This window comes from Cupressus sempervirens, chromosome 8, assembly GCF_028749045.1.
Source record: "Cupressus sempervirens isolate cs-2001-9-10 chromosome 8, ASM2874904v1, whole genome shotgun sequence".
Lineage (NCBI taxonomy): Eukaryota > Viridiplantae > Streptophyta > Pinopsida > Cupressales > Cupressaceae > Cupressus > Cupressus sempervirens.
In genome coordinates this window covers 390,065,693-390,092,696 of record NC_143125.1, presented here as the reverse complement: position 1 = coordinate 390,092,696, position 27,004 = coordinate 390,065,693, and the positions used below count along the sequence as shown (strand labels likewise).

The following is a 27,004-nucleotide window of genomic DNA, read 5'->3' as shown; positions in this document are numbered from 1 at the left end:
TTTTTATTCTTCATCACACCATTTTCTAGTATATCATATAGAGATGATATTTCTCTCTCATTGCTCGAAAGTATAGTTTGTGGACCTTACAAACAATTGCCCCTAGCTAAGAGGGAGTGTCAACCTTATAGCTTCAGTCATATTGGTTTGAACAAGAGAAACTATTTTAATCAGTCATTATGGTTACTAGTGAAACATTATTATCTCTGACTAATAATCATTAGATAATTCACATGTATACACACACACACACAGATATATATATATATATATAAAATTGAGTATTTATATATAAATATATATACATTTGTAATATGTATTAATATCATCTAATGATTATTAATCAGCGAGTACTTATTAATCAATACTACAAATCTGATTGGACTCATATTCTCTGTGGAACTGTAGTCATACAAATTGTTTATTACAATTACCAATTGATATAGTTATATCAAACGGATCGTATTATTGGCAACAACGATCATTATAATACAGATAGTATTATCATCTTGTTATTTATTGTCATGAACCAATGGCAGTAAATCATTGGATATGCCCCATGCGGGGTCATGTTGCTACGTGGCTTAGGCCACGTAGAGACATGTCCTTACTTGGGACATACCTACTTGCTTCATATGTATACTATTAGATTGCTGCAAGTTTGAAACACACAGAATACAATAGTGCTACTACAGTTTGCAGCGATCACTAACATAAACATTTGCATTTTATATTGGAAGTAATATCAAAGATATACTTACAGTTTGGCAGGTAAATTATATGAACAAACCTGCAAAATAATTTGGTCAATCACATCAACAAGGATATTCAAGTCAGAGTGCATCCATCACACTAAGATATATATATATATATATATATATATATATATATATATATATATATATATATATATATATATGTATATATAGGTATGTATGTATGTATGTATGTATGTATAATAAAAAAGGTATTAAATTTGATCCTATTTCTTTAACAATGACAACCTTATAAATATTGGAACTGCCTTTCAAATGCTATGCTGGCCTTTATTTTCCCTATTAGGTCGTATTGGAGCTAAGTAAGGCTTAAATGCCTCCTCATGCACCGATTCCTCTTTTTAAAGGAACATAAAAAGAGTAGGACACCTCTTTTCTCATGAAAGGTACGACTGGATTATACCAACACTCATTAAATTACCACTTCTAGGGTACATATTGCATAATAATTTCCTACATTTTCTCCTTAGCTCACACAACATTGATTTCCAAATTTATTATATGCATCCATATCTCAATGAATTTGTGCTTGGGAATTTGAAGCTAACTGTAACAAAATATTTGTTTCCTTTGTATTATACCAATTGTGAATCATATTTGAATCCACCATAAATTTGACTAGAAATTTTTTTTTCATCTTTGAAGCGAAACACCCATAACTTTTTCTTCCTAGGGTTTGAAGTTGGACTCACGGTCCAAGCTTTTCAAAATAAGACATAAAAATATCTAAAATGTGTACATGAGCTCTTTCATTCCTCAGTAATGACTCCTGTGGAAACTTTCTAGAAGTTATATTGTAAGTTCATCTTTATTTAAAAAAATGATCCTTTAGGTCCACATAAAGTGACTTTAAATTATCTTTGCTTTTTACTTGTTACTTTATAAAAATTAATTAAATACTGGTCACTCATTATTTTATGACAACTCATATTTGTTAGTTTAACAATTTCCTTTTTAATTATTTGAATTAGCCCACGGGAGTAAAATGGCTAATGAAATTCCTCCAATGCCTAAGTCAAAGAAGGGGACATTATATATACACTTAAAATGTAAACCACCTTTTACCAATAGTTTAGGAGTAGTTTAGTAGATTGTATTTAGCCGCATGATTTAGTGATTAATCTAGAGGTGCATAAATATTGTGCCATTAGAGTTCTTATTTTAAGGAATTATGTTTTGCATACCTTTATGTCACACTTGTGCAATTATGCTTTTATTGGCCTAATAGAGTTTTTGTCTAAGAATCTGGTTCAGATGCAGGTTCAAGAACCCAATATGTGGATACATTCGGGTTCGTGTGTATATATATTAGTTGAAAATAAATACTGTAAATTAATATATATTTTGAAATATGTGTATATATATACACAAAAAATTAAAGAAATGTACATAATTAAATCATTTGATAGGATGATACTTGTACTTCATCATTGATCAATGCCAAATGTCAAAGATAAGCATTAAATGCCAGTTAATAGTTCAAAAAGATTCAAATAAAGGGCTGTTTTTCTATGGAATTAAAAAAAACAAAACAATCACTTTAAAATCTGTTTTCTAAGTGAAAAATTGCTTTTGGGTCCTGAATGCACCGAGATGCACAAACAATGGATGCGCATCCTAACAACTTTTGAACCACATCCGATTGTGGTTTCGCTTCTGCACACATCCCACATCCGCAAAAGATGCAAGCGCTGTCAGTATGAATTCGGTAGCTAAGGCTTTTATATCTAGCATGTTAGTCTTTTGTCAAGTGACAACTTTTGGGGCCAAAGTGTAGATTGGATGCTACTGTAGTGCTTTTAGTTTGTCTATCTTTGGTTGTGATAAACCCTAATAAGGATGCCTCTAGGAATAATGTTTTGGATTTAGGTGAGCCCAAAGTGATGGGGGGAATATCATTATTTAGTAACTGGCCTTAAATCACTCACATTCTGTAGCTAAGCTGATCATTCCCCCTTCAAGATGACATGGCTGTAAAGCATATTGATTTCTCAAGAAGCGTGAGTAGCAAGTTTGGGACCTAGCATAATGGCACTGTTTGGAGAAGTTATTATCAAGTTCATTGTTTGAAAGCACTAATAAGCCAATATTTTGAGTTTGAAAATTGGTAGATCAACAACTTATGACAATTGAATGGCACCATTCTCGAGGACAATGTGAGTGTGGAATCATTTGGAAGACCTTGGTTCTTTTTGTCACCAAGTGTGCAAGTTCGTAGCCTACCAATTTGCACCAATATAATGGTGACATTAATATAAATTCTTGTTTGGTATGTGTAGTGTCATAAATTGCATCCTTATGCAATTTCTTGCTCACCTAGGCTCTTTTTACCATGTATGGCCTCCTGTGCTTGATCTTGTTCAATCCAAGTTGCACTGGCTAAAAATCAAACATGACAACTGAATTCTGGACCTTAGGTCCTTGTCATGCCTTTATTGGGAGGACAAGGTTGTTTGGGCTAACTATGACCTTGGACAGGGTCACCTCGTGTGAACTTGTCCCTATAATTGTAGCCAAATCTAATCCATCAAACATCTGGTTTTTTGGAGCGGGAAAACTTTTGTGTTGGCTCTCTTCGAAATTAGAAACCCAAAATGCTAGGGCGAGGTCTAAAAGCAAGCTCTGAGGATAGAGGACGATGAGAGCTCATCAATATGCCTACCTCCAACAAGGTAAAGTTGCAACGAACCTCTCCAACCCCTCCAATCAGCTGCTATTGTCAAAAGACAATTTGAAATCTCTGTGGTCAGAAAAATAGAACAGCTGTCTGATACCAAAGAATTAGAGTCCAAATGTTTCTCTTTATACATACTCATCCCTTGAAAACAAATCAGCTCCATATTCTGACAATGCATAATGAAAGAATGGTGTATCAATGGCCCCTCCAAGACTGTCCACATGCTCAGGCACTCTCTAATTCACAATTCCACCATTCATGTACACCCTTTCATAAGCTAGTCCAAAAAAAGCAAGCTCTAGCATGGACCTCTGATACCACCGTAATATACCACCCTTATTTTGCGTTTTTTTTTCCTGATTGCTGGTCTGAATCTTTTGTATACTCTGGTTTGGTTTTAATAAGTTTTCAATGCATAGATGTTTTTGCCATGATATGAGGCAATTGCAAAAACTTTGTGTAAGAAAGAACAACAAATTATGTACTACAATTAAAATCAGAAGCCTAATATATTTCTGAACAGCAAGGTTTTCTTATTAAATTCAGTTAGTCTCAATACAATGACATATCTGATTGTCGCCTTCGATGTTATGATGCATAAAATGCCAATCAACAAGGAATATATGCTGATTTTTATGGCAGACCTGAAACAAGGATGTGGCTGTCCCAAATGTCTAAAATAGCTCCCTAAATCAACTCAGAAGGTTAGCGCTAGTCTCCATGGTAAGCACTCAAACTCATTGTACAACTTAGCAATGAAATTCTATCAAGCCCTTGCTCAAACCATAGTTGAAAAACTCGGTTTCGGCAATATCTCAGCCAGCCCAAATTATTTTAAAAATCTCGGAATCGCCAAAAACTCAGCACTTTTATTGAAGATTTGAAAATATACAATTTTATAAAATATTCTTAAAAAGCACACACATACAGACCAAATTTGTAGAACATATACTGATTTGAGATATCCACTATATATTAATCAAAGTTTTGAGTTAAGTAGTGATTCTTAACAATTAAAACTTAGTAGATTTACATAGTGATAGAATCATGTACCGAAAACAAGTACGACATCTGAATAAAAATAAGCTCAATACATACAAAAGTCAAACTCATGAAACTACAATTTCTGAATGCATATTATGTTCGAATTTCAGTATTAGAGGAAACTATAAGTGCAAATCATAAATTGCATCTATGACTAAAGCTCAAAAGCATAGATGGAAAACTCGCCGAGTTTCCTAGCTCGGCGAGTTTTTAACCAGTTAACTCGCCGATTTAAAAACTCGGCAAACTGGTAAAAACTCGCCGAGTAATCGGTGAGTAGTCGGCAAAAACTCGGCGAGTTTTTCCTAAAAACTCGCGGTTTACTGGTGAACGCGGCCTGTGAGGATTTAAGCGGCAGTGAGTGTGTTTTTTCTCATTCTTTCTTGTATTTGCATTGTTTAGAACCTTGAGGAGTGAAGAGAAGAAGGTTTGGAGGCATTCTTGGCTGATTGCAAGTGATTCAAGGCGGATTTGAGTGGATTGTAGAGGATTCTAACAGATTTTAGAAGACAAATTTCTTTCCAGGTATGTTCATCTTATCATAGTTTGAAAACTTTTTATAGTTTTATAACAAATGTTCTTTTGTTTTTGTTGTTTTTTGTAAATGTTTTCAAATCATTTAAAATCATTTTGAATCATTTGAAACCCTAGCTTCTAAGGATATGGTTGAAGTTTGTTGTTTGCTAAGGATATGGTTCAAGTTTGAAGTTTGAATCATTTGAAACCCTAGCTTCTAAGTTCTAACTTTGTTTATTCATTTCTCTATATATTTATGTGTAGGGCAACGGTCAACCATTAAAAAAATGACAAACCCACAAGAAGAGTGGCCACAAACACCATGCCCATCTGGATATATAGGCACTCGGCCTAAAAATGCAAGAGATAAGGCATGGCGGTATGCCTATGAAGCTCCAAATCCAAATGATATTGGGAAGGTGATATGCATTCTCTGTGAGAGAATTATTTCTGGAGGCATAAACCGCCTCAAATACCACCTTGCAGGCATAAAGAAACATGACTCAAATCCTTGTCTCAAGGTAACTGATGAAGAAAAAAGATTCATCCATGCCCTACTTGCAGCTGCTGAAGAGAAAAAATTGAATAGGGAGAGGGCAAAAATAGCTATGAGGGCAGCCATAGCTGAATCTGAAGGAGCTCCTTTTGATATGCAAGAGGAAGAAGAAGCACTTGAGAACATACCAGGATCTCTTCGTGGCCCACGGATCCGCAAACAAAATTTCTCTTTTACCGGTTCCACTTCTTCTACATCTCCTACTTCTTCATCATCACCATCCAGATCCCCATCAGGGATAGGTGGTTATTTTGTGCCCAGGAACACACCTGGAGCACAACCATCATTAGAGGGCACTGCATGGTTTAAGGAGGTGCATGAGCAAACTGATATTGCAGCAGCTGATTTTTGGTTTTTCAACAATATCTCAATGAATGCCGCTGATAGTCCCTATTGGGTCAATATGGTGAATGCAATGACAATATCAGGCAAAGGGTACAAGCCGCCTAATCTCAAGGATATGAGTGGAAGGTTAGTATTTTACTATTTAGTAATTGTAAATAATTGAGATTCACTTTAGTTCATTGTTATATTTTAAATCTTAATTGTTATAACTTATTTCCTAATTTTTTACTAACACTTACACTTTATTTAATATTACACTTAAATTTTGTAGGTTGCTTGACAAAGCGGTTGGTAGGGCAAGATTGTTGATAGAAGACCAAAAGAAAGAGTGGAAGAAGTATGGCTGCACCATTTTATCTGATGGGTGGACAGATGGAAGAAGTAGAACCATTATTAACTTCTTGATTGCTTGCAAAGATGATGTGGTGTTTTGGAAATCTGTCGATGCCTCCAACAAAGTGAAAAATGCAGCCACATTGGCTTTAATGTTGGAGAATGTTGTCATGGAGGTGGGAATAGAGAATGTGGTGCAAATAATCACAGATAATGCAGCAGCATATGTTGCAGCAGGTAGATTTAATTTTTTATATTTGAATCAATATGAATCATGAATGTAATGCTATGGTATTATTCAATTTAGATTTGATGTAATTTGTAAATACTAAATATGGAAAGTTTGTTACTGATTATTGATTTTTTGCTAATCTTTTAGGTAGAATCCTCCAAGAGAGGCATCCCACACTTTTTTGGTCACCTTGTGCAGCACATGTCCTTGACCTTCTTTTGGAGGACATAGGAAAACTTGATTGGGTGAGTCCAGTTGTGGAAGATGCTAGGCGAGTCACGAAATATATCTATAATCACCCATGGGTTCTCAGTTTGATGAGAAAAGCCACTAAAGGCAAAGATTTGATGAGACCTGCTATGACAAGGTTTGCAACGGTCTTCTTGACGTTGCAAAGTATTCTTGACCACATATTGGCTTTGAAGCAAATGTTTGTGTGTGCTGATTGGGTTGCTTCACCTTACTCAAAGAAGCCCGAAGGAGAAGCTGTGGCACGAATAGTCTTTGATGATAGCTTTTTTGCAAAGGCTAAGGAGATTGTGGAGGTAACTTCATTATATTTTTAGACTTTTAGTTTATTCAAGTTTCATTTTCAATTCATAACTTACTATGTTATTAACTAATTTGTATTTTTCAAATTTCAAATGTAGATGTCTCTGCCCCTGGTTCTAGTCTTGCGCACATGTGATGGGCAGCAATCCCCAATGGGAGGTCTTTATGAGGCCATGGATAGGGCGAAAGAGGCTGTTAGAAGTTACTATCACGGGGACAGTCTCAGATTTGACCCCATTTGGGAAATAATTGATAGGAGGTGGAACAATATGCTCCACCAACCTATTCATGCAGTAGGCTACTTCCTCAATCCCAAATTCAGGTACTATGATAATTGATTGTCCTTGAAGTTGGGATTTTAATAAGTCTTTATTTTACTTTACTTTTTAAGGTTGTGTAGTAAGACTTGATATCATTTTCTATTTGTTTTAGGGCTGATGATTCCTACTCAGATCCTAATGGAGAGGTCATGGAAGGTCTCTCTAAATGCATTGAGAGAATGATATCAAGTGAAGAGGAGAGAGACCTTATTGTGACCGAACAACAAATCTATGTGGAATCAAGGGGTCCTTTGTTCTCTTCTATGCTAGCAAAGAGAGCAAGATCTACTCAAGCACCAGGTAAAGCGTCAAACATTAAAACTTTTGCTAATTGATAAGTTGTGCTTCTGATTTTGTTTTTTATTGCTTTATAACTTTTTAAATTTTGTTTTGCAGATGCTTGGTGGGCAAGTTGGGGTGGCAATACCCCCAATTTAAGGAAATTTGCTCTCAGAGTCCTATCCCAACCTTGTAGCTCATCCCATTGTGAGCGCAATTGGAGCTTATTTGAGTCCATCCATACAAAGAAAAGAAACAGAATGACTCAAAAACGGCTTAATGACCTTGTTTATGTGCACTATAATCTTAAGTTGCGCATAAAAAAGTCACAGCTCTTAGAACTACCTGGTCCGCTTGATCTAGATGAGATAGATCCTTATTCTGATTGGACAGCACAGGAGCCAAGTCCATTTTTTACACCAGATGAGATCGCTGATTTGGAGAGGCAGGCCATGGAGGGGGAGGTTGACACTGATTTTCAGTTCACTATGGATGACATTGAGGATGAGGACGAGGATGATGATGATTCAGGCGAGGATCAGACATTACCATTAGGAGGAGATGCATCCTCTTCCAGGACGCCGAGCCAGTCAGTAGGGACGTCAAGCGAGGGGGCACAGCCACAGAGTTCACAGTCACGCAGCTCACGCCGTATCCCAGTGCGGGGCACTTCTTCTAGGACTAGACCCCCTCGCTTTCCTGCTAGTGCAAGTGGAAAGAGGAAGATGTGATTGGCATTGTCACATTGTATTGATGTATTTAGACTTTTAGTATTTACTTCTAGTTTGACAGATTGAAACTATTTAGTAATTTACTATTTTGCTTCCTACCATGAGCATTCTGCATGAGAATGCAATTTTGTACGCATTATGCATTTATATATATCTAAACTTTGTTTCTTTCTTTTGTATTGTCTTTAATTAACTTATTAGATGCATCTTCTCATTAAATTTTGCAAAATAAATGTATTTTTAATTAAATTTCAGCGGTTTTTTAGGTTCCCGAGTTTTTCCCGAGTTTTTTTTTTAAATCGCCGAGTTTTTCCTGATTAAACTTTTGGGGGGCTTGGCGAGTTTTTGCATTTGGCGGGTTTTCCAACTATGCTCAAAAGAGCTCAAAAGAGATCGTTGTTGCTGCTGTAGTGACCCCAATTGATTGTGAATCCTTGTACTAAATCCAAAATGATATTCGGTAATTCGTCTAGACCAAAACACATTAGTAAGGAAATAATAAAAAATTATTATTATTTCTTAGTTAAATAATATTTTTGGAACAATTATTATTAATCGATATAATAATTAATCTATTACTTAAGAACAATTGATATTAATCCAAATAATAATAAGTTGTTAAATTTAAATATTAAACTGTTATACTAATAAACTGTCATTATGTAACTCAAGTAATAATAAATTATTATAATAATTAAATATAAGTAATTGTGAATCATTAAATTTAAATAATTATAAATTTTTATAATATACTGATATTATCAAAACTCAAATAACAATTATTTATTAAAGTAACAAACAAAGGAAAGGCGAGAGAGTGAAGGTTGCGACCCTTCAAACTCTTTCGCCATCAATAAAATCTGCGACTCCCCTATACATGAAGGACATGCAGAAGACACATCAGAACAATGTATTACGGGAAAAAAATCATTATATTTTTTATAAGTTGATCAGAGAAATGTCATCGGGAATTGAAGACAAGTGTTTTTCAAGCAACGGACTCAAATAGAGGATAAAACGCAGTCAGCAGAGACACGGAGAATTATTTTTGGAATATACACCGAATACAGTCAGAATGGAGTCATCAACTGAGCGCATACAACATTATTCAATCACCGTTGAATGATTTTTATCCTAATATTTTGCATGATAAGGCAATTTTTAAAGAAAATAAAGCTGCGAATTTTTGAAAAAGCCAGCATTGAAATTTTGGGCAATTACATTGCTGTGCTGTTCCATGTGCGAAGTATCACGTTTTTGGCGATATTTTGCCATTTTTTTCAACTATGGCTCGAATAAATCCAAACCCTTCTGAACTGAAGTCTGATATAAATTTTGCCAGGTTTGAAACTCAAATCTAAATGATGACAGATGTCAACTATCACATAAAATCCTTCCAAAACATGGCATTCACCTCCAAACCCTAGCTGTCCAAGCTGTCAAATCCTCCATAGAGATTTCCCGTTGAAATCTCCAACAATCTGATAATGAAACACAATGGTAAATTTTGGATGAATCTGGACCAAAGATGGATTTGGTTTTTGGTCCAAACCATTGAGAAACTCCAAGAATTACCAAGGGGTCAACCAAACTGAATCACCGATGTCTCCCTCTAAATATGTAGGCTTAATGTTAGTGGCTGGTCTACAAGATGTGTGCTCGACTAGCTGTTTTGTATTTATATCCATCAGGCTTATGCTTGATTGGCACTCTATCAAAGGTGACTCGTGATCTTCATGATGCATGTTGTGTGTATACTCAGTAATTTCAGAATCATAACTTTCCTCAAGTCCATGCAAATTCAAAAGATCCTTGTGCTTGACCATCATAAGGAGTTCTCCCTGTTAGTTCCTCCATCTGTATATTTGCCTAAGCTTAAGCCTAATTCTATCAATGGTAACCTGAAGCAAATGGCCAATTGACAAGACTCGACCAGAAGACTGAAATCTTCTGCACTTTAGACTCTGCAAGACCTAGGTGGGTAACCCCTTTGTAACATTTATGAATATCTACAAGGTTTTGACAAATGTTACATTCAATAGATAACTCTCAGATTAATGAGTCAGACCACACATGGATATCTTTGAAAATGGCTTCATACTGATTTAATATTTTGTAGACACAGCTGAGATTGAAAAAACAACTCAAAACCACTTCTAGTAGCAAGAAAGTAAAATGATATTTGGGTATGAATGCATCCTGAAAATTCCTTACGCCTTACAATAGATCAGTACCGATTTTAGGGCGTGGAGTCAAATATGAAATTAGAACAGAATTGCCTATCAGCAAATAACATTCAACCAGTAGATATACAAGATGTTGGTGCCTGACATCTACATGTCCTCTATTGAAATCATATCATATATCTTGTAAATCCTCATTACATACTTAAGATTCTTGTCATTTGAACAAAGTAGTTTAACTCTTTCCTTGAAAGAGAGCTATGAGCAAATAACACAAAAACAGGGAAACTGTATTGAGTAAAAACATCCTTGATGCAATAAATTCATATAATCCAGAGTACACAACCAAGAGACAATCTCATGAAAATGATTCTGAAAACACAAAACTAGCTGATCTTTGCTTTCTAACACCCAATTCTTACAACCTGCACAGAATATTCATGACTTGAAAAAACACAAAACTCTATTTCAAGCTTCAAGAAAATAAGACTTTCAGAACCCATACAAATGGAGAGAAGAGAAGAATATAAAGAGAAGGAGAAGCTTTCCATCTGAAAGTGACAAGTGTCCCTTTTCTTCTTCTGACCTAACATTCATATTCTTTGCCTCAGCTGAAAAATATCTGCTCCACTCTCTTTCTGCACCTTTTTATCTTTTCCCCTTTTGTCTCATTTGCTGAATATTCTTTATCCTCCACTTTACAATCGAAACTTAAAATCTTATTCCTTTTAAAATTGTTTTCATTTCTTTGTGACTCCCATGGAAATATTTCTCACTGGCAACATATTCCCTGTTATATAAAATCAATGTTGCAACTAACAACATTGTCTTATGATTAAGAGCTATTTTCCTTCATTTACAAATTCCCACCTGTGTATGCAAGTTGCACCTGCACTGATTTGGTGACATCATGTGAAACTATGTTTACCTTTTTGTAAAAATACTTCACCAATAAAAGGTATCTCTCTCTGCTCACGTGGAATATATTTCATTTCTTTATCCCTTTTGTGAAGATACTTTACCTTCATGAAAATAAGTTATTCTGTAAGTGTTACAAGATTTTTTCTTTTACAAAGAGTGTCTCTGCATGTTTTGTTCTTTTTGTAAAATTGAGCTTCTTAAATTCCAGAATACTTCATTTGGTGAGAACAGTTATTTTGTCATTGAATAAGCATATTTTAACAAGTGCAAGCTTTGCTTTTTTGAGATTCTTTATTTCTGATTTTAATCATTCTACCTTTTTGGCCTTTTTGTGCTTTAGCTTTGCCCATTTATAGCTCCTAGTGAAAACACCTCACAATCTGAATAAACCACTGTCCTGGTAAAGCACATTGATTCTTTGTTCTCAACTGAAAGTGTTTCACCTCTCTATTGCATCATTACACCTGTAATGGGAAAGTGCTCATTTACCATTCACAGTGCTGTGCTCTGAGTTTTGATATTATGCTCAGAACATTCCCCCCACCAGTGGATGTTAATACCATATTGACTTACATTTTTTTTCCTTATTAAGATGGAGCATGAAGCTGGAAGTACAATCAACATAGCAATACAAAAAAGTATCATGGCCTAACCGAACAGAGTTCCAAACCTAGGGGGTACCATCTAAGGTACCTACCCAACCACCCAAAAGATAAGAGGTTTTCCATGACTTTTATAGATATAGACATTAAGAACATTTACCAAAAAACCAGTATCAAGCTTGAAACAAAAATAAGCTTTCTGACATCCCAAGCTCCAATGATGTTATTAACATCAGCTCCGTCAGTCTCAAAAGCCCCCAGAATAGGTTGCATAACAGGTCCAGCAGGGATAGGGTCCTCCCATGAAGGTGCTTTCTTTGCTCTTTCATCGGCAATTTTTTGGTTCTCAGCTTGAATATCAATACCCTTGCCGCTGGTGAAGTGCTTGAGAGACTCCAGCTCCTCTTGGTTGAGCATGTCGTTGTATACATTGAAGTAGCTGTGTAACGACCCGGTTCTGATCATTCTAAATAAACAATCAAAGAATCTCTATTTTCAGTCCGATACCACTACTGAAACAGCAACACCCTTGACACACTCTTTTGGTATTTATCTCTGAATATCTGTGACAGATATCTAAGAATACTGTTACTCACCTTGAGTGATCCAAGCTTGGATAAAAAGTTAAATAAGAAATAGTCGATGTTGTCCTCAAATTACCAATGCCATTTAAATATATATGCTAAGAAAGGAGAAGTGGTGATTGTATCACACCCTTACTATAAGACTTCTCCACACCCCTTTGGATAACTAATCAATGATTAGTTAGTCTCTGAATATGATGCAGGAACATCTTGGGTTGCCTTGCTATCCTGCTAATCTTTGTTCATTTTGCCTGTTAGTGCCAAGTTCCAGTGGTTGCCAAGCTGTAGTTGCCGCCGAGATTAGTGTTGGCCAAGTTGTTCAGTGTTGGCCGAGTTGTTCGATATTGACTGAGTGCTTTGGTGATTGAGTGTTCCTTCATGTGTTGAGTGAAGCTGATGTTTGCTGATGCTGGGTTCCTTCTTTGACCGAGTTTATTTGTGTTTGGTTCCTAGTGTGAGCCGACTTATGTATTTATTTTGGGTCATGAATTTAATGTAAGGATTTTGTCTTGGGATGTGTGCAAATCGTATTGAGGTCGGCCTTCTCTTATGTAAAGATCTAGAATCTTCTGTAAGCCATTTTGACAAATATAAATAAGGTTGTCTAGGTTTATGTTCAGTAGCCCAAAGATAAGTGAGCGAGAAGTTAGAATTTATGGATCTGCGAAAAATTCTAAGTCTGGGATTTCGTAGATCTTGTTGGCCGTAACTCGGAAGGCCTCACAGCCAAGCATGTATGTAGACAATCTGATGAATCTATAAAGATATTGTTGTTTCTTCTCCTTGGTGTTGTTCTTTGTTATTTGCTTTTGTTGTCTTTTACTTTGTAGGGTGATTGGACTTTTAGGTGTGCCTTGGCCCTAATTTTTCCAACCATACTTGTGCCAAGTGGTATCAGAGCTTGAGGTTTGTCCTTGAGGAATTGGATTGTATAGAACCTTGATTGATTTGGTTATAGGGTGGCAGATCCGTGGATTTGACCTATAACTTGTAGAGGGTTGTCAAGATGGTTCGAGGTAGAGGAAATGATGACATTGCCATATTGGACATGTTGAGACAGATTGCAACCAAATTGGATGCTGCAGAGACAACCCAAAGGAGAGGAGCACATCTTGATGATGTGAGTGATGATGAAGCAATGACACCACACCGTAATTCAGAACCTGAGAAGGATCAAGATGAGGAAAGATTGTTGAGAGTGTTGTCTAGGGCACATTTAAGGCCTGCTGTGGAAGTTGTACCTTATGATGGAAAGTTGGATACTAATGTTGTGTTGGATTGGATCTTTGCTATGGAGAATTTCTTTGAGTTTGAAAGCACTCCTGATAATAGAGAGGTGAAGATTAAAGTCACTAGGTTGAAAGGCCATTTTATTGTGGTGGGAGCATTTGCAAACTGATAGGCAGAGAAGAGGAAAAGAAAAGATCAGGACATGGTTGAAAATGGTGAACAAGGTGAAGAAGAAATTCCTTCCTACAAATTACCAAGTTAGCTTGTTGAGAAAGATGCAAAATTTGAGACAAAAAGACATGACTGTGAAGTACACTGAGGAATTCTATAGATTGCACGTTAGATCTGGACTTGTGGATGATTAGGTTGAGAAAGTTGCAAGGTATCTGAATGGATTGAGGTATGGAATTCAAGATGAGATAAGTTTTTTGAAATTGGATAGTGTGGAGGAAGCATATCAATATGCCTTGAAAGTTGAGATCTTGACAAAGAAGCATGAACGAAGATCGGGAGTTAGAGGTGGTAGATTCCAAAAAGGCAGGGGTAGATCATATGGAGACAGTGGCAGATCTGACAATTCTGCGCAAGGTACAGGCAAATCTAAATGCAAAAGTGAGGATAAAGGCAAGACCGAGTGAAAAGGTGGTAATTCTTACTGAGGAGGTACTAGTTCTTACCGAGGAAGAGGTAATTCTTATTCTAGAGGTGGTTTTCGTGGTAATTATTTCAGATGTGGCAAAGAAGGGCATAGATTCTTTGAGTGTAGGTACTCTGGAGAAAATGAACAAGGCAACAAAAATGTTGTGATTCAAGGAGATCTTGAGGGTTCACCAAGTGGACTTGAGGTTGGAGAAAACCTGATGATAAGGAGAACTTTGTGTAATAAAATAGTTGATGAGGAACCGGTCTTGAGGAGAAGTCTTTTCATGACCAGATGTAAGATGACAGGAAAATGTTGCAAATTGATTGTTGACAGTGGTAGTTTAGCGAATTTGGCATTAGAAGAGCTGGTTACAACATTGCAGTTGTAGAGGTTGAGACATCCTAAACCCTATCAAGTTTCATGGATCAAGGATGAGCATAAGATGCTGGTAAGTGAGCAATGTGTTGTGAAATTCAAGATTGGAAACTACTTTGATGAAGTTCTATGTGATATTGTGGCTATAGATTGTTGTCATATTCTGTTGGGTAGACCCTGATAGTATGATAGACATGTTGTGCATGATGGTAGATTGAATCAATATACCCTTTGTGTGAAAGGAGTGAAGAAAACATTGTTGCCTTTGATTGAAGTTCTAGATGAGGTAAATTGTACTACTATTTGAGTTTGTACGGTCAATGGGAAACGATTTGAGGAGCTGAAGAAGAACCAAGTTCGTTTTGCTGTAATTCGTGGAGGGCCGAGTTGTAATAGTAATGACCGAGTGATAGAAAATGGTCGAGTGACAGAGGATAGTAAAGGCCAAGCAACATAAGATAGTGTTAGCTGAGTGCTAGCATAAACTGAAAACTTGTTGAATGAGCACAAGGAGATTGTTGCAGAGGATGTACTTGATGGTTTACCACCAGTAAGAAGTATAAGTCATTGTATGGATCTGATTCCTGGAGCTAGTTTTTCGAATAAAGCACCATATAGATTGACACCTACTGAGAATGAAGAACTTAATAGACAAGTGTAGAAGTTGTTGCAAAAAGGTTTGATTAGAGAAAGTTTGAGCCCATGTGCTGTCCTGCTGTATTGGCACCTAAGGAGAATGGAGAATGGAGAATGTGTACTGATTCCAGAGCTATTAACAATATAACAATGAAATATAGGTTTCCTATGCCGAGGATGGATGATATAATGGATTGTTTGAGTGGAGCAAAGTATTTTACCAAGATTGATTTGAAGAGTGGTTATCATCATATTAGAATCAAAGAAGGTGATGAGTGGAAGACTGCTTTCAAGACAAAAGATGGTTTGTATGAGTTTTGGTCTATGCACTTTCAGATTTAGGATAATCGGAGTTGATGCAATGAGTGTTTCCAGATATTTACTATGTATAATAAGTCATGAGGGGTTCCTTATTTCTGTCTTTTCAGTGTGGGACTTGGAGCGTCTCGTTGAGATCTTTTCAGCGAGCTATCACACAAGGTTTTCCAAGTCCAATTTATTGTCTATTTTAATGCTTCATTAAATTGTTTTAATATAGTGACATATAAATTTAAAGGCAAATTAAAAAGTCGCTTTATCTTTATAAGGTTATTTTCTCTTAAGTAGGAAAAAGACAATTAGAAGAATAGATAATAAAAGTGAAGAGACACGCAGGGGAATATGAAGAGTCACCAAGTCGTCCTTAAAAGAGGAAAGAGGAGCTCATTTCAGCATGTTTGGATATTGATTTGGTTTTGAGATTTCTCTTGCAGAAATTGGGGATGCTTCAGCTTCTATTTAGGATCTTGAGGACCGAAACCTTCAGGCATCTTTTTGGTGAATCAGATACAAACCTGGTTCAACTTGGTGGTGGATTCCAGACGGAGTTCAGATCTGCATTTACTGGTTCATAGCCTAGTTGTGCCAATCTGACTGATGATACTGTACATAATATTGAAATTTAGTATGTTATTTTATTGCTGACAAAAATAATGCAATTACAATTTCTGAATATTTTATATGAGCATTTGCTGGTTTTTATTGCATAACTATTGCATTCTGAAAATTGTTTGTGAGAAAATTGGGAAACAATATCGAGAGGGATTCTACATTGGGTTTGCTAATTCATTTTAATCATACGGTGAAAGCATTAAATTATGTCCACAAGCCCACATGTGGATGGATTCTATTCCTTTGTAAAGATTTTTTTTTGGGTTTACATGCTTTAATCCTTTCCTGTCTATTTCACTTACCCACTTAAGGTGGAGGGTCCGAATATACTCTCAAAATGGTGAAATTTAGCCTCCTTTAAATGCCTTGTTACTTTGCATAAAAATCATCATTTAAAGTATATAACGATTTTAACTAATTAGAACACCAACATCACACTCAAACACACCATGACAATGTAATAATGTAAGCTGGGTCTCTTGGGGGCCTGAATAAATTCTTTTTTTTTTTGACCCTTTCAGGATCTCTACATATGAACCTACCAGAAACTTGTAAATAACAGTTCATTTGGGTCTCGAAAAAACAGCAAACTCCAACTTGAGACCTTGCAATTGAGCACAGGAGCACATTTTCATGTTTATAATATGAGGAACTGATTTTCAAATTTTGATCATCAACTGGATGTGAAGTTTTAAATATCAAAGTAGGCCTCTTGACAAAGATTATATTGTGCAAACTTTAAAACACGCTAATTTGCAAATGGAATGGGCTCAATAAAAATATCAAATCACCTCAAAGAACCTCAGGAGTTTGCATACAAGTTTACTTACATACTGGGAATACAGGGCCAGAATTGGCATCCTTTGCAATCAGTAGACCTTGAATTATAATTTAGTACCCTTTGAAAGTGACCATTTTGAATATGCAACTTTGTGTATGCAAGATAATTGAATAAACTGGGTTTGGCTTTGGATTGGCAGACTTATCACCGAAATCAAAGTAGGCCTCTTGACACAGATTATTCTGTGCAAACTATAAAACACACTAATTGGCAAATGAAATGGGCTCGATAAAACTTTCAAATCACCTCATGGAACCCCACGATTTTGCTTACAAGTTTACTTATATACTGGGAATACAGGGCCACAATTGGCATCCTTGACAATAAGTAAGAATGAATTATTACCCTTTGAAAGTGACCATTTTGAATATGCAACTTTGTGCATGCAAAATAACTGATTAAACTGGGTTTGGCTTTGGATTGGCAAGTGTATCACCTAAAGTCACTGGGGTTTGAAAATGAATACGAACCTTATTTACCCACCTTGCCGTACACCTTCTAGTTGCTCACATTGTACAGACACCCCCAATGCCATGCAACCTCAATTATTCTCCCTTTCGAACTACCTCCAAGACCCTCTGTTAGTGTTTGTTTGTTGGTGCCCTTTGGTGGCCCTCTATCTTGTATTGTCTTTTTGTCTGTTTGAGCTAGTTGTTTTCACTAGTCCAATCTATGTGGATGTTTAATGCTCTATCTTTAGCTATGTTGATGTAAAGGGTTTTGGGGTCCCTTCAAAACCTGCTTTACACTTAATCAAAAACTGTGTCTGAAATTATTTAAACTAGTTTAATTTGTTTACTAATTTTTTATATTAAAATATTAACTTGTGTTTTATATTTGTATGTGTAGGCTGATTGATAATGGTAGATAGAGAAGGATTTGCAACCTGTTTTAGCTTTAGTCTTTACCTTAGTAGACGCATGCCCATTTGGATATTTAGGCATGTGTCTTAAAGGTGCTAGAGATAGGGCTTGGAAGTATGCCTTTGAAGGACCTAAATCGAATACCATAATTTGTCATGGAGGCATAGACCGCTTCCAATACCACCTTGTAGGCATCATTAAGCATGATACAAAGGTTTCTGATAAGACCACAAATGAAATAAAAAGAGAAATTAATGCCTTTCTTGTAGCCCAAAAAGAGAAAATACTATAAAAAGGAAAGGGCAAAACTAGCCATGAAAACAAGCATAGTTGAATCTTAAGGTGTTGCAATCAACATTCAAGAAGTACTGGAGGGCATAATGGGATCTCTTCATGGTCTATGTATTCACAAATTTACCACTACCTCGATAATTTCGACTACTACTAGTCACAGTTTGTAGGTGATCATTATGTGCATAGAAACACACTTGGGAGCACAATCATCATTGGAGGCAATTGGGTGGAATATGGAGGTGCTTAAAAAATAAACATTGCTTGTGATGATTTATGGTACTTCAACAACATCCCTCGTAATGTGGTAGATAATTCATATTGGTTTGATTTGGTTACTATATTGATTGTGGTGGGAAAATGCTATAAGGCACCTTTTCATGCAGATTCGAGTGGGAAGTTATTCCAATAGATTCAGTTTTTAAATGTTTAACTTTTTACTTCTAGTCTTGAATCTTGATAACTTATGTTGAACTTTGATTTTTAGAGTGTAGAATAAATTTATGATCATTTTATCTTTATTTGAAGTAATTAGTAATTTTTGTTGAATTTAAGTTATTTTATTTCTCAAAACTTTGTAGTTAAAGTTAATTTGACTTTGTACTTGTAAGTTGCTCACAATTGCAGTTGACAAGGCAAAATAAGTGATGGAAGAGCAAATAAAAAAATGAAATATTTGTAGCTGCACTATTTTTTCCAGTGGGTGAATGGATGTCAAAAATCATACAATCATTCATTTTTTGTTTCCTGCAAGAATAATGCAGGGTCCTTGAAATCGGTTGATGCCTACAACAAGGTGAAAATTGTTGAAACTTTGGCTCTAATGTTGGAGCAAGTGGTCATGAAGGTGGGTGTTGAAAACATGGTGCAAAAAGCAACCAATAATGCAACAACATACGTGACAGATGGTAGAATCCTACAAGAGAAACATAGAACACCTTTTTGGACACATTGTGCAACACATGGCCTTGACCTTCTCTTGGAGGACATAGGCAAACTACATTGGTTGACACTGGTTGTAGAGGATGCATGGAAGGTCACAAAATACATCTACAATCATTGTTAGGTTCTTCACTTGAAAGAGTTGGGGGAGGATTGTGTGTCACAAGGGTTACAATGATTTTATTAACATTGTAATGTGTTTTTAGTTTATTGAAGGCTTTGAAGCAAATGTTTGTGAGTCAAGCATGGCTAGACTCAAGTTATTCATTGAAGACTAAAGAGAGAGTGTTGCATACATTGTCTTTAACAACCTATTAGTGCAAAGAGCTACAAAGATTGTGAAGGTAACTTGAGAACTTGAATATTTTATTTTTCCGTATTCAAGTCTCTCATTATTAATTTGAAACTTCAATGATTAATTTTTTGTATTTTTCGACTGTAGGTGTTGAAGCCCTTGGTTAGAGTTCTCTGCCTAGTACATGGGGATCAAACTCCAATGGGGCCTCTCTCTATTGTTGGGTAGATATTTTGCAACTGTCAGTTTGTATAACTTATGTCACAAAACAAGAGAACCAACCGCAATGTGTGAGACAAAGACTCTCCTACCTTAAAGGGAAGGCTTTCGCTTCTCATTGATACTTGGATCTACTCAAGGAGCGAGTAATGGGCAAAATGGATCTCTTAACTACACTTATATTTTAAAGTGGAACAATGATACGGATAATCTCACACCAACTCATTGTTTGATTGAAAGCATAATCGCTTAGATTTATGTCTATTTTTCTACACTATACGAATGACTATGGAGCTCGTAGACTCCTATGCAATTCTTCAAAGATAAGTCTCTATTATTGGGGCACATAGACTAAAAGAAGTAGATAGTTTCTAAATGCTAAGCCTATAAGTTATTTCAGCTCAAACCTGAAAGTAACTGAATCTAATAAGATGCGTGAATCAAAGAAAGTGACACAAATTGCAGTCACAACTTCCAACTTGTATCACCACAATTGTTTCCAAACACAGCTTCAAAACAGATTGTTTCTTCTACTCACGTTGCTCCAAATACAATCAAGATTAACATGAACTAAAGATAGCAACACAAATTGTAGTCACAACTTCCAATTTGTAATGCCACAATTGTTTCCAGACATAGCTTCAAAACAAATTGTTTCTTCTATTCACCTCTCTTTAAAACTTGTACAACAAATCATAGTTATGCTTGCACAAATTTTGCTGATCTTTATTGCATATAAAAAGACGATTATTTATGATGAAGGTCACTCCCTTATATAGGCAAAGGAGTGAGAAAAAAGGAGAAAAAGGTGGGAAAAACTCAACCACCTTGACTAAGTCAAACAAAGAAAGAAGACATTGGATTGCATGACTGAAGGTATGTGTAATTGGGTTTCATGCAAATGAATTACACACAACATGTCTTCTAAATCTACCAAGTTGAAAACACACAAAAGATGAAAAAAATGTTGAAAAATTGCTGAATTTATCTTGTAGATTATTAGTGAAGGCCTTGTAGTTCGTAAGGCAACCATGAATAATTGAAACATCAGGAATTCCTGTGTTTTGCGCCACCACATTCACATTGATACCCATAGCACCGCATTTCTTAACAAGCTTGTCATTCTCTTCAATAAATTGCCATAGGTGATTTGCCGAGAACTTATAGGCTAAAAATTTATTCATAGTATGAATCCCAAAATCATCTGCTTCAAATTCCACAACGATCTTCTTGGTGAATTCTGAGGTTATGGTTTCTGTTGCTTCAAATTCCGTAGTGATCATCTTTCTTTTTGTAGGGTAAAGTTGTGCTCTATTTTGTTGGTTTGTTTTAAGATGTAAGTTGGATGGAAATGCCCTAAGAGTGTCAATCTGGGACTTGTTAGCTAATGAGGGATATAGTGGCTAGTTGCTTACGGGATGAAGGTAGCATGTCGAATGGTTATGGATGCTTTCTAATTCACACATTAAAGAATCAAATTGAAAGCTTCTAACTAATGAATTAAGATTTTCATTTAAAAGAAAAAGAACTTATACTTAATGAGATTAAATCTACAATCCACACTTCACTTTATCAATCACTAAAATACTAGGCTTCTATTTAGTTCACACAAGATAATCACACTTAATTTAATCAATTAAATACTACACTGAAAGTCACACCTAATTTAATCAATTAAATACCAGATTAAAAATCACACTCTATTAACCAATTAATAGTGAATATCACACTTAATTAATCTCTGAAATATATAGTAACAACAAGGAGTAAGATGGACTCAGTTTGTGACAAGACATTTGGTTGCGACAGGAGAGTTGGAATAACAATTGATAGAGAAGGTAATGAAAAGCGATAGGAGACTTGGGGAAAGGAATGGGCAATTGCAATAGGAGGTTGATAGTGTAGAGATGGTAACCAAAAAATGGTGACGAGATTCACTGATCTGTAATAGAGTACATGTGTTAGACCAAAGGATGTAAATTTGTAACGAAGAATAGTGAACTATAACCAAATGTGAATGAAGGTGATAACGAATTTAGAGAGAACGATCAAGAAGGAAGCCTAAAGTCTTGCTACTCATTAAAACATTACTTTAGGATTGTTTTGTTCATAAGTTGTAAAATAATAAATCTTTACAGAACGACTATTTTAGTTACCAACAAATCATCTAGTGTTTAGAGCCAACTACTTCACACTGAATAGATATTATTTAGAAATATATGTTCAAAGTAAAATCACACAACACAAATTCAAAAGTAATTGAAACAATTTGACTCGGGTTCTAGGACAAGGTCCTTCCTCTAGTTCTTGCGGTGAGTGGGAATTCAACATACCATGCTACTTTAACGCATAAACAATTGTATCCACAGAATTCATAGAAATGTTTTTTTTTTCGATTTCAATACTGCATATTCATATATGTTATGTTTTCAAGTCTTTCACACACACAAACACACACACACGTATAAATGTTCAAGAGTATCTTGTCCATAAAACATAATTTTTGACGGAGCTATATATATATATATATATATATATGTTCAAGAGTATCTCATATACAAAACATTAAGTTCTGACAGAGTCTTTATTTTAGAGTCTCCATTTTGATTATGTGAGGAATTGCAAATAAGGATGGTTTAAATGATAAACTGTCAAATTGACTAGTCAACATTGAGGAGGACAAGAATTTGATACACGCATCATATTGACTAAACAGGTGCAAATGAAGGAGAATACTTTGACAACAATATATGTCTTCAGTGATATGCATGGGACATAATGGGAGAGTTTGCAGATAGGATACATAGAAAAAAAAAATCAAAAGAGATCCCTTTACTAATGTTGTAGCGCTTGTTTGTAAAACTTCGTTCCTTGTTAGACATACCACTGCTATGAATTTATTTGTTCTATGCCTTTGAGTATTACTCATTAGAAGATTTTAGTGTATATATGTATGGTATTGGATAGAGTTCCTATAAATGCATTCAAAATCCTTGAGGATATTGAAGTAAAGACGATGAAGAAATTGCACGAATTCCTAATTACATTGAAAAGAGCAATCTTCAAGACTTTCTCCAATTGGAGTATTTCCATGCAGAATGACAAATTCCTAATTCATTGAAGAGAGGAGTCAAAGGAAGACAATGGGATGTATTTGCAAACAGAGCAAATTTTGATGTAATTATTCAAATAAGTTTCCAAGATCAATAATGTGTAACTGGCCAAAAAGACAGATGAATGGAAACAACAATTACAAAAAATGACATCTGTGTGACCCGTGTGCTTCATTTGTGCGGAAACTTGATGTTCGTCCAAACTATTGAAGTATCAAAAAAAGCAGAGATGACACACATTGGTAATAAATCGATCCTCAGGAACTCACCAAGGAGGATGTCAAATGCTCACACAAAAACGTCAAGCAATTGTTTCACAGATTGATGCCGTTTTGAATGATAGTCTTAAACACATCATTGAGAATCACTACATTCAGAGGTTTTCAAGGGAAAGACCACAACACACCTACACAATTCATGTTGAATGAGATTATTGAAATCCGCATCTTCCACGATGAACGACACCATCAAAATGGATTTACGTGAATATATATATATATATATATATATATATATATATATATATATATATATATATATATCAAAGTTCATGATAGGCACGAGGAAAATATATTTGCGCCAGCGATACGATGAATATTGAAGTTGCTGTCAATAATTAAAAAATATCGGTGATTGTACTCAAGATGATAAACACAAAAGGTGGAACCAATTAAAATGAGAAGGCTTGATATAAGTAATCATAAGTCTTGGAAACAATTAGTATAATGTGCTAAAACCAATCCAAAAGTGATGTTAAATAAATTGATGCGATTAGAATCAAGAGGTGTAATTTATTTCGAAAGACATTACCCTTCTTTTGAAAAGTCACATCTTCAAGGAGTAGGGAGACAAATAGAGATATTAGAAGAAAATGGAGGAATAAAATATTATTTCCAATTTGGATATGTTGAATATTGTAAATAAGTAAAGACCATTTGTACTTATTTTTTACAAAAGTAATGCAAGAGCCCTACTCTTCTTATTTGTCTTGAAAATTGAAGTCCCAAGTATTTCATTCAGATTTATCTCCTTTAATATTAATTTTAAATCAATCATTGCTATTGACAAAGAATCCAATATAAATACAAGTCTTTGATTATCAGAATTTACATATGAAAACATTGTCTATGTTAATTTTGTCTAATTGGTTTTCCGAAGAAATTAAATTCCATTTGACTACGGTTTTTGTTGCCAATTGAAGCTTCAGTCTATTAAGTAGTAGATGGTGTAAGTATTGACTCTCAAGGTTGTATATAAGGGTTCGGGGAAGTTTGACTTTATTTGCCGAAGGACTGGATAAGGGACTCGTCTGTAGTTTATTTTGTGGAAGTGGGTTAACTTTTGAAGTCTTGAAGTTCGTAGTCTTTTTTTTTGGTTGGTAATAGTTTTTTTTTTTTTTATATTAATAAAATATCATTTTTAATATATTACATCTAGGCTTTTAAATTATAGCCTTTCCTTTACAAATACAAGTTTCATCTCAAAAAACCACCTTTCTAGACATTCCTAAACTTATATCTTCCCCCCATGTCCTAAACCTTTATAAAAAAAACACATTACATCTTGGTATTTCTTGATTGGTCACAACAAAAACCATAAAAAATGAACAGATTGTCTGCCACCTGTCGTGCTGTTCTCTTTCCCAGTCTTCCATCTTCAACTCCATCGCTTAGCCTTTACCCTGACTTGACCTCATTTCCACCTCGTGCCTTTCTGCATCTTCCTCCTCGGCTCTCCAAAAATTGCCACAAAACTGCTTCTTCTATATCATTGCATTGAGCTTGCAACATTGCTATAGTTTCATCTATCCTTCCTCGAGATTTCTTTTGGCAAATTCTTTCTTCGAAGCCCATATTAATCTAGACAAAAAGGCCCCTTTTGCTTTCCTCTTCCTCCTTCACTCCACCACCTAATTGGGAATTTGACCCTGACCACCCTCCTAATCCTTCTTCCTCCCGCACTTCTCCGCTTCCTTGGGTGGGCAATGAAAAAGCCCATAACTTTTCTTCCACTCCTCTTCAGAAAAACTCCAATTTTTGCCACTAGCTTAGCCCAAGCCAACTTAGTCGTGGCTTTATAACCTTCCTTGTCCACCCCTGTTGGCCAATACAGAAAACCCACCCATCCAAGTTTCCTGCCCTCTTCATAGTTCTCATAACATTCACTATAATCAAAACCTTTCCCCGGCCATGCCGATTCTAATAGGACTCAATTCCCACAATTAAATCATCCAGAAACAGATTATTCATAGCCCATTCCACTTCTTCCACCGGGCATGCTATCCCCAACCTCCATGCCATTATTATCGTCACTATATCTGCATTCATCTTCCAATGATGGTAGGAGTTTTGAAATAGCTCCCCCACCGTCTGCTTAATGACTTCTATCACACCTGGCATTGGGCATTTGAGCAGTAGTTTCAACCTCTTGTCCTGTATCGGTTCGAACAAGCCATCTGTTGTCTGCTTGTTTTAAAGGTAAATGTCGTTTCCATTCTGCCTTTCAATTCAGTCACTATCATTTCTGTAAATTCGCCATTCTGATTATTAGAAAGGCCTTTCCACCTTTACTATATAATGCTTTCAGATAGTTTCCACATTAAAGGAAATGTCACATCAACCTTCCTTAAAGATTTTGCCAACTGAATAACTCTCAGAGACTAAATTCACTATATAAAGTTTTGAGCAAGGTGATTAGGTTCGAACCGAAGGTCTACCCGCCTGGGTGTAATGAAGCGTGAAGTGCAGGGGAATTGAAGTCATTCCCTTTAGTTGGCCAGAATTGATTGGGCGATCCTACTGGAGAATTGACAAAGCTCTTGGATTTCTAATCTGTGGTTTTGGGAACCAACAAGTTCTAATAGAGAATCGGTTTTACCCAATCAAAACTTCTCTTAGCAAACTAGGAATATGGCTTTGGCCGTAGGCCACAAGGCACATTCGTTAAACAAACAATCACCACCCTAGGATTTAAACCAATTTCATAATGGGACCAAAAATTTAGATCAACAACAATTCTCATCATCTACATCCTTTAACCATCCTGTCCTATAGCATCTTTAAAGTAATCCCCTGCAACAATTAATAGAATTTGTCATATGAGAACCCAAAACACAAGAAAGAATACTCTTTTTGAATTAACAATAAATCAAGCGTATTTCTTGCAATCGTATTGGTTAATTGGCAACTTAGGATCTAAAAGTGTATGGAAAATAATAGACATTTGAAAACAAATCAAGACACTCTAAACCCCTATCACTTTTTACCCTCAACTTGTGATTTCCTGCCCATAGGACCAAAATGGTTGCAATCTATACTGACTTTTAGTTTTATCCTTTTTAGACTCTTACTTTTCAGCCATGAATTGGTATTTATGAGGGTGGCTTGAAAATTGTCAAAAATGGAATTAGATTCCTTCTGTTGCCACTTGATAGGAGCAGGAGGAAGCTTTGCAATTCGACTGCTATAGTACTTTGGATCTAAAATCATATCATCGTTCTCAACCCCTTTTGGAATAGGAGCAAAGTTAAGATCTGCAATTTGCTGCAATGTGAGCCGATAATAGTCCATTTTGGTTATCTCTGTTTCGCTTCGAGAGCTATCTAGACATCCTCCATGCAATGAACATGAGGGAATGTTCACTTCATCTTAGAGTTCATCCCTTTGTAATCAAAATTTGCCCTGAATTTGAACTTCTTCAATGTGATTAGTTGAAGTTCATATTCCATAGACTTGGCCTTGTCCACCATGGTGATCGCATATTGCCATTTTGTAGAGGATTTGTAGAAGAGATCCCAAATCTTGGCCCATGTTGAGTGGTTTGATATGCTTGCACAATCATGAGCTGTCTAGTGATTTCCATTAGGATGATTTTGTTAGTGGGATACCTTGGTAGAGTGTAGAGTTCTTTGAAGAAGCCAACTCTCATATATGTGAAAGTTGGGAATTGTAGGAACAAGTACTTGTATTGACTCAC

General features: G+C 35.7%; 2 protein-coding genes across 5 annotated transcripts in view; both read left to right on the top strand.

Moving 5' to 3' along the window:
* Nucleotides 1-27,004, top strand: part of LOC149542927 (endoribonuclease) — a 203,030-nt gene that overhangs the window by 32,230 nt on the left and 143,796 nt on the right. The gene's annotated exons all lie outside the window — the stretch shown is intronic.
* LOC149542928 (uncharacterized) lies at nucleotides 6,508-8,534 on the top strand. 2 transcript variants are annotated; one of them, XM_089797841.1, is made up of 4 exons: nucleotides 6,508-7,024; nucleotides 7,130-7,353; nucleotides 7,464-7,651; nucleotides 7,748-8,534. In XM_089797841.1, exons 1-4 carry the CDS (start codon nucleotides 6,797-6,799, stop codon nucleotides 8,359-8,361), a joined length of 1,254 nt encoding a protein of 417 aa, XP_089653967.1. In that variant the 5' UTR covers nucleotides 6,508-6,796; the 3' UTR covers nucleotides 8,362-8,534. The 2 variants fall into 2 exon arrangements, with proteins under 2 accessions (XP_089653967.1, XP_089653968.1); XM_089797842.1 differs by having other exon boundaries at nucleotides 6,892-7,024; nucleotides 7,152-7,353.

Excerpts from the sequence above, each read along its gene's own strand:
- LOC149542928 (XM_089797841.1), top strand. The coding sequence starts at position 6,797 with ATGAGAAAAGCCACTAAAGGCAAAGATTTGATGAGACCTGCTATGACA. Across the intron at positions 7,025-7,129 it reads AGGCTAAGGAGATTGTGGAG|ATGTCTCTGCCCCTGGTTCT; the intron begins GTAACTTCATTA and ends TTTCAAATGTAG. Across the intron at positions 7,354-7,463 it reads TTCCTCAATCCCAAATTCAG|GGCTGATGATTCCTACTCAG; the intron begins GTACTATGATAA and ends TATTTGTTTTAG.